At 60.4% G+C, this 13814-nt stretch overlaps 1 protein-coding gene across 24 annotated transcripts in view; it reads right to left on the bottom strand.

The window, feature by feature from the left end:
* RAP1GAP (RAP1 GTPase activating protein) overlaps window positions 1-13271 on the bottom strand; it is a 62646-nt gene extending 49375 nt beyond the window's left edge. For 5 of the 24 annotated variants that reach the window (XR_011649736.1, XM_071217679.1, XM_071217687.1 and 2 more), the window contains exon 1: window positions 12618-12722. Coding sequence is in view for 1 of the 24 variants with exons in the window: in XM_071217673.1 (XP_071073774.1) it covers window positions 5589-5730; window positions 5984-6065; window positions 8096-8255; window positions 10337-10338 (386 nt within the window). In the remaining 23 variants the exon portion in view is untranslated. Of the gene's footprint in view, window positions 1-5588; window positions 5731-5983; window positions 6066-8095; window positions 8256-10336; window positions 11209-12523 lie in introns of all 24 variants that reach the window. The other 19 variants (XM_071217701.1, XM_071217704.1, XM_071217703.1 and 16 more) reach the window with 15 other exon arrangements.
* Window positions 13272-13814: the final 543 nt, after the last annotated feature.

Raw genomic sequence — 13814 nt, 5'->3', positions numbered from 1 at the left:
GTGAAATGGGACGAATCCCACCTGCCCCCTAGGCCTTGAGTCGATGGGATGAGTTCATGCATGCCAGGTCCTGGCATACAGTCAATGCCCAATAAATGCCAGCTACAAGAGTGCTGGGTCAGAGCCGAGCACTCTATGCTAGGAAAGAATGAATGAATAAATGAACAGATGGAGTCTCCAATCACCCTTCTCTCCAAGGCCGGGGTGGTGGTGGTGGAGAGCACCCACTGCTCTGGTGGGGAGACCAGAGACGCCCATCCCCTTCTCGAAATCTCCAGGCAGGGTGGGGTGATTTAGAGAAGGGTCTCCCCGTTTCAGGCACAAAGCAAGCAAGTCCTTTGCTCACAGCACTTACTTCTCTCTCGGGGGGGCTCTGCGCAGCTCCCCTCGCTGCGCGCTCTGGTAAGTGGAGGAGCCCTCAGAGTCCCTCCCGGGGTCCGCAGCCCAGCGCGGCAAGTCTGCTCCTTCCCTCCTAGCACGAGCCCCCCGGTTCTCGGCCCCCGGTGCAAGGCCCCTCCCTCTTGGCAGGATGCTCTGGAGCCAGGGCTGTAGGGGTCAGCCCAGCGCAGTGTGGGAAGCCCACCCCTCACAGGAGCGCCCAGCAGGGTGGGCCCCTGAGGGTGGGGCCTGGGAGCACTGAGGTTGGCCCGGGGAGAGAGGAAGCCCTTCCTTCCTTCCTAGCCGCAGCAGGGGCTCCCCGAGAGTCAGGGGGAGGGTGGTGAGGGCAGGGGCTGGACCTGGGCCATGGAGTGGGGGCTGCAGTTCTAGGGCTGGGGTCTTGGGCCCCATCCAGGCTCCTGCACCCACTTGGACACCATCCTCAGCCTCACTTGCCCGTCTTTTCGGTGGGAATGATCTTGAGTGGGCTCTGCGTGCCCACTTGGGCAGCGCGGCCAAGATGTCTCTAATGTGCCAAGTTTCCCAGCCGGGACTGGCCCCCGGGAGGCACCACTGGGGCTGGGACAGTGAGCCCTTGAGAGGGGCGGTGGGGCCGCGGGGTTCCCACCAAAGACAAAGAGCCCAGTGTGGGCTCCGGCCTCTTGGGCTCTGACCAGCTGCAGCTGCTTTGTTGGCAAGAGCTGGGGTGGGGGTGGCTAGTGGGGGTCACGTTCCCTCGGCCAGGGATGCAGCAGGACACTCCTGGCTGCCTGGGCGGCCCCTGAGCCCTCGTGCAACATCCGAATCTAAGGTCACCGTCTTAACCTGCAAGGCCACTGCCAAGAGTCCAGGCTCTTCATCGCAGCACATGCACCTGAGGACGGATGGTCAAGAACAAGGGACTGGGAGGCTCACGCTTACATCCTCAGCCTCTTACAGCCTCCCAGGGTTCAAATCCCAGCTCTCCCACTTGTCAGCTGTGTGGCCCAGGCAAGTTACTTAGTCTTTCTGTGCCTGTTTCTTCACTTACAAAATGGGGTTGATGATAATAATAGGATCTGCTTGAAACAATCGTTAAATAAGCTGATATTTATAAAGCTTTTAGAGCTGTATTTGGCACAGAGCATGTGTTTGTCAAGTAAGTAAAGCATTTGCTGCAATGTCATTTGTATCAGGCTAACTATATAAAATTGACATTTCTGTAGGGTTAGCAAAGACTTAGCAGCAAGATTTCCAAAACAAACTAAAAGGCCATCAAGAGGGAACCCAGTAAGATATGGTCCGTTTACGTCATGTGGTGCTACACAGCTGTTGGAAAGAATGAGGCAAACTGTGTGTGGGGATGCAGAACGACCCCTGCGACAGACAGACAGACAGACACACACACACGCACAGGCACCAGAGGCAGGAGAGTGTAGTGGTTAGGGGTGTAGCTCTGCATCAGGTCCCCCCTCCGGCGCTCCTGTGCTGGTCGACCTCTAGCCCATGATTTAATGTCCCCAGGCAGCTGTCCCCCACCAACTCACTGGGGTGGAGACCTCACTAATCCCAAATCATCAGCACAGGGCAGGTGCTCCCTGAATGGCACTGGGGTGTCGCTGTCACCTTTGGGGTGGGGGAGGACCCTCTTCTTCCCTTCTTGCCAGCCGTTCGTCTAGAAACCAGAGCCTGGCTACCCTCGAGGGTCCAGGTCCTCCCTGCGGCAGGAGGCCTCCCCTGCCGGGCCTCCTTGATTTTCACCCCAGTTGTTCAAACAGGTGCCAGGCTATGTGGAAGAGGAGGGAAGGGTGCGGGGGTGGAAGGTTCCAGAGTTCCTTTTCCAAGATCACCCCAGGCTGAACTCTGGGAGTCCCACCCACCTGCCTCCAGCTCCCCCTTAATGGGGGCAGATCCCTGAAGAGATCTCAGGCCTGGGCTCTAGGTGGGGCTGGTGGGATCAGCTCTTGCCAGGCCGGCTCCAACCTCCGCTCCAGGAATTCCCACTCAGCCTATCTGCCTGGGGCCAAGCAGCCTCCCATGTGGCTTTGCACTAATCAGTTTTCCTTCCTGGGCTTCTGATTGCTCATCTCTTAAACCCTTCCTCCCCGCACTTGGCTGGGTTAGAAACCAAGCAATGGAAATAAGCAATTGCCATAAAAGAATTCTTCCTGCTCACAGACTCGGAAGCATCATTAGCCTCAGCTCATGGCCTTTCTAGGCTAGCCACACCCACCCAGTCCCAAGGAGCTGCAAACCCCGAGCTCTCGGAGAAGGGGTCTCCAGGCCCTGAGAAGGAAGGGAGGAGAGTTGCGGTTTGGCTTGCATTCCCTCCAAGCAGCTGTCCTCTGTGAGGCTGGTGACCCAGCTGTCCCCTGCCTTGGCTCGAGACTCCCTACCCCACTCAATGGGTTCCTGAGACCTCTGCCCACTCAAGATGTCCCCATAGGGGGCCAGGACAATCCAGCCTGGCCAGAACGGCCAGAGTAAATGCCCGCACGCAGGCCCCCGCCCCAGAGGATGTCTTTCTGCTTTCCATATGGAGCACCTGCCTCGAGGGTTGCTGGGAGCAAAACCCTGCTGGAGACATGAGCACACTTGTGAGCACTCCTTCCTTTTTTTCTTTCTTTCAATTATTCACAAATATGTATTGAGTACCTACTGCGTACCTAACACTGTTCAAGCACTGGTGATAATCTCTGGTGGAGCACACCAGAACACAAACTTCCGGTCACGCATGCACTTGCCCTTGTACTCTGCACTAGCACAGGGACATCAAACCCATGTTTACAGTGATCATAGCATCCCGGCTTATATGATCATCAGCCCCTACACAGCAAACTCACATGTGCAAAGGTCAAATCAAGCTCACACCTGCAGATCCCAAACCAGTGCATGCACACTACTGACTATGGCTGGGTTTGTACATACACGTGAACACACATCAGTGACATCAGAGCCACACACCCAAATCACACACAGGTCCACTGCCTTTACTCAGATCCCATGGTCACCCCTTATATACACACAGAAACATGTGCATACACACAGAGCACCCAGCTATTAGGAAGAAACAAAGGAGAGGGGACGGCTCTTTGGAGGTTAAGAGAGATGTGCAATTGCTGCAGCCTCAAGGACAGCAAGGAGGAAGGCCAAGGTCCCGCTTATACATTACAGTCTGGAACCCAGCCAGCCTCCCACTCCGACCTCCCTTGCTAAGCATGTGGCCATCTTCCGAGCCCATCTTCAGGGGCAGCTGGGCTGAGCTGGGAGGGAGAACACTTGAGGCCCAGAGCGCCACACAGGGCACCTATGGGGCAGGAGACCTGGGTTCTGGCCCCTGGCTCTGCTGGCCACTTGCTCTTTCCTAGTAGAAGCCCCTTTCCACTTTTGGCCTCTGCAAGCTCATCTGTTAAGATGGGGAACGGGTGCCCCAGTAGTTTCTTAAGGGGTCACCTGCTTTCTCAGCCAGCCAGCCAGTCTGGGACTCTGCGAGCCCCTCTTTCCTTGGCCAAGACCCCCACCTTGATAGTGGCTTTCAAAGGGGGTGGCTCTGCCCCCTCAGGACCATTAGGGTAATTGACTGGGGGTGGTTTTGGTTCTCAGCAAATACTGGGGTCATCACTGTCATTTAGCAGGTGAGGACCAAGAAAGCTATATCTGGGAACGTCCCAACCAAGGAACACTTGTCATGCATCAAATAATTCCCCAGAGATTCATGTAGGTGAAAAGCCTGCTACTACATCCTAGAACCTGAGTTTTTTTGTGGGGCTGTAATACACACCAAATTTTCTAGAGATGCAGCTGCTGAAGCCATTCTGAATTAGAAATCAGGTGCAGTGACAGAATTTTCTGCTCTTACATCTAAACATATATTTTTACAAATAGGGGCAAATACATGGTTATTTTATTAGGTCCTGTGTGTGGCCATGACAAAACATATATGTAAGTAGACTTTTTATTTCTCTTGGGAAAGCATATTGATCAGTTTTTGAAGTTGGGTACGTAAGTAAGCGTATTATCTAGAAATTTCATTGCAGGGTAATGAAAGAAGGCTTTTGAAAAACGTGTTCTAAGACGGAGCTGAGTCCGCCGTGGTCAGGGGCGCCCTCTAATGGCCACCGTCGGAACTGTACGTAGAAAGCCAGGCGGGCTCCAGGACCAGGGACAGCGCCCCAGGCGTCTCCTCCGGGGAGGGTGGGGATCACGAGGTCGCTCGGAGTGAGCGCCCCCGGGTTCCCCGACGCTGGCTCGCCATCCCCCATAGCCAGCTCTTGCCCTTCTCCCGGGGCGAACTGCCGTGCCTCTCCCGGCCCACAATCACACACCTGCGTGCCATTCGCCCACCGCGTTCCCGCCTCCTCTCTCCCCCGGGACCCGCTGGCTCCGTGTGCAGATCACCTGGTAGCCCCTGCACGCCCTTGGACCCCTAGGGCTCCCCAACAGCCCCGTGAGGCAGATCACGCAAGTGTTATAAACACAACTGGTGGGGGGAACAGAACAGGCTTTCCCGCAGAGCAGAGGGGCTCATCTGGCGCGGGCTCCGGACCTCAGCCCCCACACGCACGCCCCACGGCTCAGGGATAACAGCGGCTACTAGCTCCCGAGGCCCGAGGCCAAGCACTCCTGTTCAGTCCTGTAAATTAGGTGACCTCATCCCATTTCATAGATCTGGAAACTGAGGCCCCAAGGGCTTGAATAACTTGCCCAAGGGTTATAGGAGGTGGAAGCGGCTGCAAAGGCGCTCTGTGGGCTTCGCCTGCTCAGGCACACGCCTGCCAAGAAGAAAGCCCTTCGAACAGCAAATGCTGTCCTGCCCTGATGCTGAGAGGTCCAAACGCCTCCCCCATCCTCAGGGCTGAGAAGGGTGGAAGGGTGGGGACCCCACATCCCTCAAAGATGACCCCCCGTCTCTCCATCATCACAATCTTCAGGCACCCAAAGCTCTGTGCAAGACTCTGCACACAGTCAGTGCTTAATAAATACTTGCTGCTTGGCTGGAGCCCTGCCTTCCAGGAACTAGCATTCTAAAGAAAGAGCCTGGATACAGAGCAGGGCGGTGTACACCAATAGGCAAAAGTATCGGCGTGAGAGCTGGACAGAACTGAGTCTCAGCCTCGGTTGCCGTACGTGGAAAACGGAGCTAATACTAGCTCTGAGCTCACAGGAGAGGGTGAGCATTAAGCAAGATGATGCCCGCAGAGGACTTAACACAGTGTCTACGACGGGCTTACATGGTGGGGGTCCCAGTTACTGTTGTCAGTAGGTCCTTTGGTGCACACAAAGCCCACGAGCCCCGCTGAGTCACACCTCCAGTTCCCACGAGGACGAGCACGGGGGTAGAGGAAGGCTGAGGATGCGCAGCCTGTGGCTGAGCTGGGGATAGAAGGAGGGGAGGTGGGGAAGAGTTCAGGAGGGTCCAGAGACCCTCTACCTGCCTGCCTTCTGACTCCCAGCCCAGCTCCCTGGTCTCAGCTTAGCAGATACTCCATAAATGTCCAATGAATAAATGAATAAATAAACGATGTCCCAGGTGGTCTCTGAACAAAAAGAAAGATGAAAACAAACTTTATTCCCATCTTAATACAAGCAGGGGCTGGCGTGGGCATGGGTTTGGAGTCAGACGGACCTGTTTTCAAATTGGGGCACTGCTCCTCTCGGCCTTGACTTTGGGCTGTTTTCATAACCACGTGAACCCTTGGTCTCCGCATCTGGAAAAGGGGAGGTTATGACAGTCACAGTACTCCTCTCTGAGGATTTGGCCTCAAGCGCTCACCTGGCACACAGTAAGCACCAACACGTGGGAACAGTCCTTGGTGCAGGAGACCAGGCTCGAGCCCCGCTCTGCCACTGGCTCATGCTGTCACTGTGGGCAGGTCGCTAACCGCCGTGGGCCCAGGGGTCTCCAAGGCCCTTCTCGATCTAAATTCTGGGGCCATTCTGGTCCCCACTGGCAAGGAGCTGGGGAGTCATTCCTGGGGACAGCTCTGTCACTGCCAGCATGGAGAAGGGGCCCTGTCCCCACACAGACCTGTCAGGACCAACTCCCTTAGCCAGGCTCTCCAGCTCCTCTGCCCCGCCCTCATGCAGGATGCAGACCAGACTCACCTCGCTGCGCTCTGAGCCTCAGGCAGCTGGGCTGGTAGGACCAGCTGTGTGCTGAGGCCCATTGCTTTACCTCTCTGAGCCTCAGTTTCCTTGGCTGCAAAATGGGGAGGAGAATTAAAAAACCCCACGAGTCCTGCCAGCCCCAAGGGCTCTGGCATGCATCAGAGGCAACCCAGATGCGAGAGCCCTTTGTGAATTGCTACCATCAGCCATAATCATAATAATTATCATCTGTAAAACGAGGGGGTTGGCCCAGCTGATCTCCACGGGCTCCTCTCCAGCTCTGATGCCTGAGGATTTCTCGGGTTTCCCGGTTGGGACTTTGTGCAGACAGAGGGGACCGGCAGGAGAGAGGAGCTGGGGGGCCGCAGCTCTGCCCAATCTTCTGCATCATCCTCTTCCCTTGACCCAGCCCAGGGTGCTGAGCCCCACAGAGAGGTCAGAGCGAGGGAGCGCGGGAGGGAGGGCCAGCTGGGACAGCCAGGCCAGAGGAGGTCCTGCAGGGGTGGGGACAGTCCCAGAGTCACCCCAAAGTTGCCCCTGTTCCCTAGGACACAGGCCACCCCTGTTATCCTGCATGCAGAGCACCCAAGCGGTTCCCAGTGGGCCCAGGCAGCCCTCCAGTCACAGCTCAGCCCGCGCCCCGTACCCGCTGTGTGACCTCAGTGGGCTCTGTAACCTCTCTGGGCCCCAGGGGGCCCAAGAACCTAGCTTCGCCGAGTTGCTCTGAGGATGGAATGCGTTCTATCACTCAGCCCTGGTTCTGCTTCTCCCCCTGCCCCAGAATGCTCCAGAACCCTGAGCCAGCTGTCCGGCTCCCACCCTGGCACAGAGCAGGCTCCAGGAGCGTAGGGTGGGGGCAGGGGGCGGGTCCCAGTCGCTCTGCGCCTCTGAGGCCCACGGCCACCAGCTCCCCAGTCAGGGAGGGCCGGGGGCCTGGGGACCAGGACGGGGGAGGGCTCCGCCCAGCCCTGGCTCTGGGGGGCTGAAGCCCTGGGGAGGGACGCTAAGGGAGCCCCTATGTGCCCGGATAAGCTCTCCCATCTCAGGTGGAGGGCAGGTGAGTGAATGGGCAAAGACAGTGCCCACTTCCCCTGGCAGGGCCCTGCGGCGGGCTGCCGGGGCGCGCGTGGCCTCTCCGCGCCTCTGGGGGGCAGAGTCGGCAGGGTGGGCCCACTATCAGCCCAGGCCTCATCCCCACAGCCCATGCAGGTCAGGGACCCTCCCATTTTTAAGGATATTTCGGGGCCACTCCAGAGGTTTGGCCTCTGGGCTCATAGGCAGAGAGACTTTCTCCAGGTCACCCTCCAGCAGCCCCTTCCGTCCCACCCCACAGGCCGTCCTCTCAGCTGGGTGCTCGGGGGCAGAGCAGGGGCTGGGCCCACTCACCGCGCCCCTGCCTCTCCCTAACGGCCTGGCTGTGGCAGGCACGTGGCCCTCGTGGCTCAGGCCTCTGATCCTCACCTGCTGTCCCCCTGACCAGCAGCCCCCGATTCTCAGGGGAGCCTGTGGGACAGGTAGTTGCAAGAGCGTGAGTTCCCCTGAGAAATGACACACCTGAGGCTCACACAGCACAGCTGCCAGGTGATCTGTCTCATTGGAGCCTCACTGCAAAGGCACACAGAGCACCCACCCGTTTTACAGACAGGAACGGAGGCTCAGAGCGACTGGGTGTCTTGCCGGGGGTCGCCCGGCCCATGGCTGTCAGCACAGATGGCTGCGCCCGCTCCTTCTGCTCTTCCAGGCCCCTCGTTCCCCGATGGCTGGTCGGTGCCTCTGTCCTCTCACCTGCCCTGGGATGGAAGATGCTGGAGCTCTCTCTTTTGCATGTATGAGAAACACGGGCAATGGAGCAAAAATTACACAGGAGGGGCAGGGCAGAGACCTGTGCCAGGGTCTGCATCCTGGCGAGGGGGCCTGGTCAGGGACTCAAGGTCTAGGGCTCAGCCGGTCCCGCTGATGGTTCCCCCACTGATATGAGGCGGATGCAAGCCCCCCAGCCGAGGGCTCAAGGCCTTAATAAGCAGACTCCAACTCACCCCTGCACACACCTTCCACCGAGGCCACCTGTGCCCACACTGCAGCCAGTCGTGCCACCAGAAATGCCTCACCCCTCTTTCCGCCACACACCTCCTAATTCCAGCCACCACCACTGCCACTTCAGGGCCACTGCGCTGCCCTGGGCACTGACGCCTCACGCGGCGAGGGCAGTGCCCACTGCCCTGGGAATGTGAATTAGGGGGAAAGTCCCACTACCTGCAAACATTGGAGAGAAGGCTTATTCTTTTCTTGCCATCATAAAACATTTGAAATTTTTTAAAAAGACTTTCCTCCAAATTTGTCCGGTGTTTGTATTCCCTCCACGCATTCACCGCACAGGGCAGCACTGTTTTCAGAGCAGCCGCCTGGCCGTGATGTCTGATTCTCACCAGCACCGCCAGTCCCAGGTAGGCAGGCTTGCCACCCTCTCCTGCTCCGAGAGAGGGAAAGCAGGCACAGAGAGGCAAAGTGACGCACCCAACGTCACCCAGCAAGTAAAAGCAGAGACTGGACTGGATTCCTGACGCTGATAGCCCAAATCCTTTTAGATCCAGAAAAATGTCCGTGAGGAGCAGGCTCTGCCCTGGTGTTTTGCCCACGTTCGCCTTTTTAACCCTCGAAACAACCCCAGCAGACGGGCACTATGACCCCACTTTACAGAAGAGGAAAGAGGCACCTGCCCCAAGTTGTGCAGCTGGGTAATGGCAAAGGCAGAATCTGAACTCAAGTCTGCTTCCTCCAGAAGGGGGTTGACCCTTGCCAGCCTGCTCATCTGAGATGTGACCACACAGGGCTGTGGCAGGGACGAAGACTGCCGCTCCCAGCCCATCTCTGTGTCCTCAGTGCCTGTCACCTGGTACACACTATGTGCTCAATAAATGCTTAGCAAGTGGGGCCAGCACACAGCAGGAGGATCTTATGTTCTGTTTCCTGTCTTCCAGGGGGACCCCCCTATTTTGGGGTGTCTCAGAACCCCTTACCTCTTCTCCCCTCCTCTCTGAGTTGTTGCCTGCAAGTGCCAGTCCTTAGCCTTAAAAACAGGGCAGGTTTGGGGGACAGAAATACCCACACGGGAACCTCTGTGCACCCCCAGGACGGCTGGCCCAGGAACAGATGTGGAGACAGAACTGCCTCCCCCTGCCTGACCCAGTCTCAACCCAAAGAGTTTTCCAAGCTGAGGGAAGTCCCTGCCAGGGCCCCTCTTGCCCTATGCCACCCAGCAGTGCCAAGCTTCCTCTCCTTGGCACGGCGCTGCCACCTCACACCTCTGACATTCCTCTCGCCAGCCAGGCCGAGCTGTCTCCAGAGCTGGACACGGGCCCAGCGTAGGCAAGTGCTGTGCCCGGGCCACATGGCCAGCTAGAGGCTTGGGCCCAGCGCCCTGCCAAGCCTGGAGTGAACACCTGAGCCACTCACTGCCCCCCCCCGGGATGTCAGCCCTAGAGGCCCTCAGCCCCGCCCAGCACTCAAGCCACCTCTCAGCAGCTGCTTCCCCGCTGTGCCAGCCTCTCGGGGACCAAGCCAAGGTGCCCAGGCCCAGCCCTCCCCTCACACCAGCTGGCCCCAGCCTCGCCGGGAGGGCAAAGCAGAACCAGGACTTGGCCAAGCCTTCCGGCAGAAGTGACAAAGGGGAGGGAGCTCCAGGCCTGCTGGAAGCCTGGGCTGAGGGAGGTCCCGTCTGGGGATGGGCTGTGGGGTGGCTTCTGCAGGGGCAGAAGGACAGCCCAGGGGAGAGTTCCCTTGGCGATCTGGTGGGGTTGGGGTGGGGGTAGGAGAGAAGGGTCCACTGAGGGAGAAACACCAGTGTTTACAGGGACAGCCGAGCTGGGCTCACATGCAGGCAGAAAGACAAGAAGCTGAGGCTGGCGGTGATCAGAGGGGCCTCTGCCACCCCCGGGGGTGATGAGGAGTCCACGTCCCCCACACAGGAAGCTGATGTCAGGCCCACGCGCGAGCACCCAGGTGGCCTGGGCGTGGGTGGGTGCGTGCGTTTATCTGCTGGGTTCATTTGTCAGGGCGCTAGGCTTCCTCGAGCTCTCCCGTGTGTGCCAGGTGGGTGCCCCGTGACAGAAAGAACGGGGGCTGAGAGCCCACCGGGGACGTCCGAGGAGGCCCTTCTGCCTCTGCCGCCAGCCTGGGCACACTCGTCCTGGCGTCTGATGGCTCCATCACTCAGAGCCTAGGCGTGTCTGTGTGTTCCCGTGTCCGGGTCTCGGGATACCCGTGGTCCCGGCTGACCGTGTCTGTACCTGCGTTGGTCTGCACACGGGCTTGTTGTTTGCACAGCACGGTGGCTGCTCGCACCTGTGACAGCCAGGACAAAGGCCCGTAGATAGACAGGTGGTGTGGAAGAGAGACCTGCCCCAGGAGTCCTCAAAGGGCCTCTCGGCTCTGGAACAGGAGAGCCGGGCGGAGAGGTGGAGCCGGACGGGAGGATCGCGGGGCGTCTCCTAACCCCAAGGCCTGGGGAGCCGCCGCTGGGGGCCTGCAAGCCGTACAGGGGACCCACTGCACTCCAAGAGCCCTTGTCGTCTCCTAGGGGCTAGAGGGTGGTCTGAGACCCCTGCCAGGCAGACATCCTGCAGAGAAGAGGAGAGAGCTTCGCCCAAGGACTGGCAGGGAGCTGCGAAGGTCCAGGGGTGGGAGTGCCATCACGGCTCCGAGAATGGGGTGGCAAAGTGAGGACAGGGCTCTGCAGCAGGAGGGCTGGGGAAAGGTGGAGGGACTCTCGTCACCTCTGACCCAGCCTCCCCAGCTCCATCTAGACCACCCCCAGCCCCTAAGCAGCCAAGGGGAGCAGGTCAACCGTGCACCCCTCTTCCCTGCCAAGACCCTTCCTCCCCACCCCTGCTGTGGAAAGAGAGCCCTGCATCAGGCGACTCCGACCTTGGGCAGTTTCTTTAGCCTCTCTGAGCTTCAGTTTCCTCCTCTGTCGAATAGAGAACTCAGTGCCCACCATGAAGGGGAGCCGTGGATGGGCAAGCTGCTCGCGCCTCCTGAGCACGAGCCCAGACGGCACCCCCACCCCTTACCCAGGCCCTCCAACTACCAGGGACGGTCCTCCAGCACCTTCCCCAGACGCCCTCGGCAGAGGAGCACTGCCCTGGCAGGCGGGGGCTGGCACCCAGCCTCCCTTCCGGAGGAAATGATACCCCTCTGCCTTTCTCTCCTGCCTCCGACCTGACCCAGCCTTTCCCACCCGCCCGCTTCCGCTTCAGAAACGTCCTGCTGGGCACCAGGGGCCTGCCCTGCGTGGGGAAGAGGGGATGAAGCCCCAGCGGCAGATGCCAACGCGACTGCGGGTGTAGGGTGGCTCCCTGCCTTCCTTGATTCCACCCCCAGCCTGTGGCTTGGCCCCGACCAGGACTCCGGGGTCACGCACTGGTCGGGGTGTGGCTGCGAGTGGGGGGCGCTCACTCCTGAGCTGCTGCTGTGTTTGTGTGTACAGCAGGCGCCTTCCCCAAGGCCAGGCGCCCCGCGGTGACACCACAGCGCCCGCAGGGCGCAAGACCCAGACCGCGCTGCGAATTCCCACCGAGTCCTCAGATCCTGCCGAGCCAGGGAGGCAACGAGGGGGCGCCCGGCTGCGTGACGCGTGTGCCTGGCTCCGCGGCGGGGGGTGCGCCCTGTCCCCGGGGATGCAAGGACATCACAGCTCCGCTCAGGGTCATGAGGATCTGAGGACCCCCACTTCCTCCTTCCGAGGACCCGAGCGCCTCCTTCTGGGGGGTGCCAGGGCCCGGGCCTCTCCCGAAGGATCAAGGAAACGCGCCCACTTCCCCGCGGTCCTCCCTCTAATTCCAAGGCGCTCCTCCTCGGGGGTGAGCGGAAAAGGGGACTCCCCCACCCACGCAGGGGGGTGGGACTCGAGCGTCGTCCACGGCTGCGGCCTGGACCAACCCCGGGCGCAGGGTTCAGCCCTGGCCCCCCCAGAGCCCCCGCCTCTAGCCGCTGCCCATCTCAGGCTGCGCCCCCTGCCCGCCGGCCCTCGGTACCCGGGTCCCCGCCCGCTCGCCCTCACCCCTGTCCGGCCGCCCGCGCGGGTTCTCGGATGCCGACTGCCCCTCCGTGCCTTTCCCCTTCCCGGGGCCTTCCCTCCGGGAGCGGGAACTCACCCGCGGGCCTGGGCGGGGGGCGTCCTGGGCTCGGCACTCCGCTGCCCGCGGCCGCCGCTGCAGCTCTGCTGGGACGCGGCTCAGCGCTCGCCGCCGCCGCAGTTCGGGGAGGGGTGGCTCACGTGACCGCCGAGCGCTCCATCCCGGGCGCCGCCCCCCATCTCGCTGCGGAGCGAGCCGCGCGCGGGAGCGGCAGTGAGGCCCGCACCCTGTCGCCGCGTCTGCGCCCCCTTCGCCTCTTACGACAGGTCCGGAAGGCGGGCGCGCTGTGCCCGCGCTTTACAGGTAGGGAAACGGAGGAGCAAAAAGGGCCGAGGACTGGTCCAGGGTTACACGGCTCAACAGGGGCAGGGCCTGGGAGGAAACCCAGAAGTCTAGCCAACAGCCCAGGCTCCTAGGGGAGGGGGACAAGCGGGGGTGACGGGAGCGGTGGAGGACACGCCCGAGGCCCCCCGCGGGCTCCGTCTGTTCTCAGGGACGCGGAGGAGGGAAAAGGCGCACGGGCTGAGCCGGGCGAGTAGGCTGTGCCGGGCCGCAAGGCTTCCGCACCGGGGCGCTGGGTGCGCGCGTCTTCGCAGTGGCCCCGCGGGGACCCCCGCCAGCCCGGCCGCGGCTCTGACATTCGCGCTGCGCTGGGCAGCTCGGGCCGCCCCCACACGTCCTTGGCGGGGACCATGGGGCCCGCTCTAGTGGGGAAGTGGAGATAAGGCAGCAGGTGGTGGGTGGGTTAGGACGAGATGAAAACCCGAGCAGGAAGGGGCCGCAGAGACCACCTTAGTCTGGCGCCTGAGGCCCAGAGAAGACGTGCCTGGGGTCTCACCGCTAGTGAGCAGCAGCGGCGACACTTGAGCCTGCCCACTGGACTCCCCCTCTTAATGGCCTGCGGCGGGAGGCTCCAGCCCCCTCCCCCCCATGAGGGGAAACCCGGTTGGCACACACCCTTCTTTTTTCCACTGAGCTCCCCTCCAAGGGGCAAGCCCAGATGAAGCAAATTAAGTGCTGTTTACGAGGCCGGCGCTGTGCGGTATGGTTGGTGGCCTCGAGATCATGACTCACCCCACAGCACATTAACGTTAGGAAGGATCCTTGAGATCTCTGGATCATTGTTCTGATGACTGGGGTAACTGAGGCCATAGAGGAGGTAGAGACAAACCTTCATCTCAACCATTTAGAACTAGTTGGCCAAACCAGCAGGGC

Source organism: Dasypus novemcinctus, chromosome 9 (assembly GCF_030445035.2).
Source record: "Dasypus novemcinctus isolate mDasNov1 chromosome 9, mDasNov1.1.hap2, whole genome shotgun sequence".
Classification (NCBI taxonomy): Eukaryota; Metazoa; Chordata; class Mammalia; order Cingulata; family Dasypodidae; genus Dasypus; species Dasypus novemcinctus.
The sequence above is the reverse complement of the archived record's forward strand: the minus strand, read 5'-3'. Positions and strand labels throughout refer to the sequence as shown.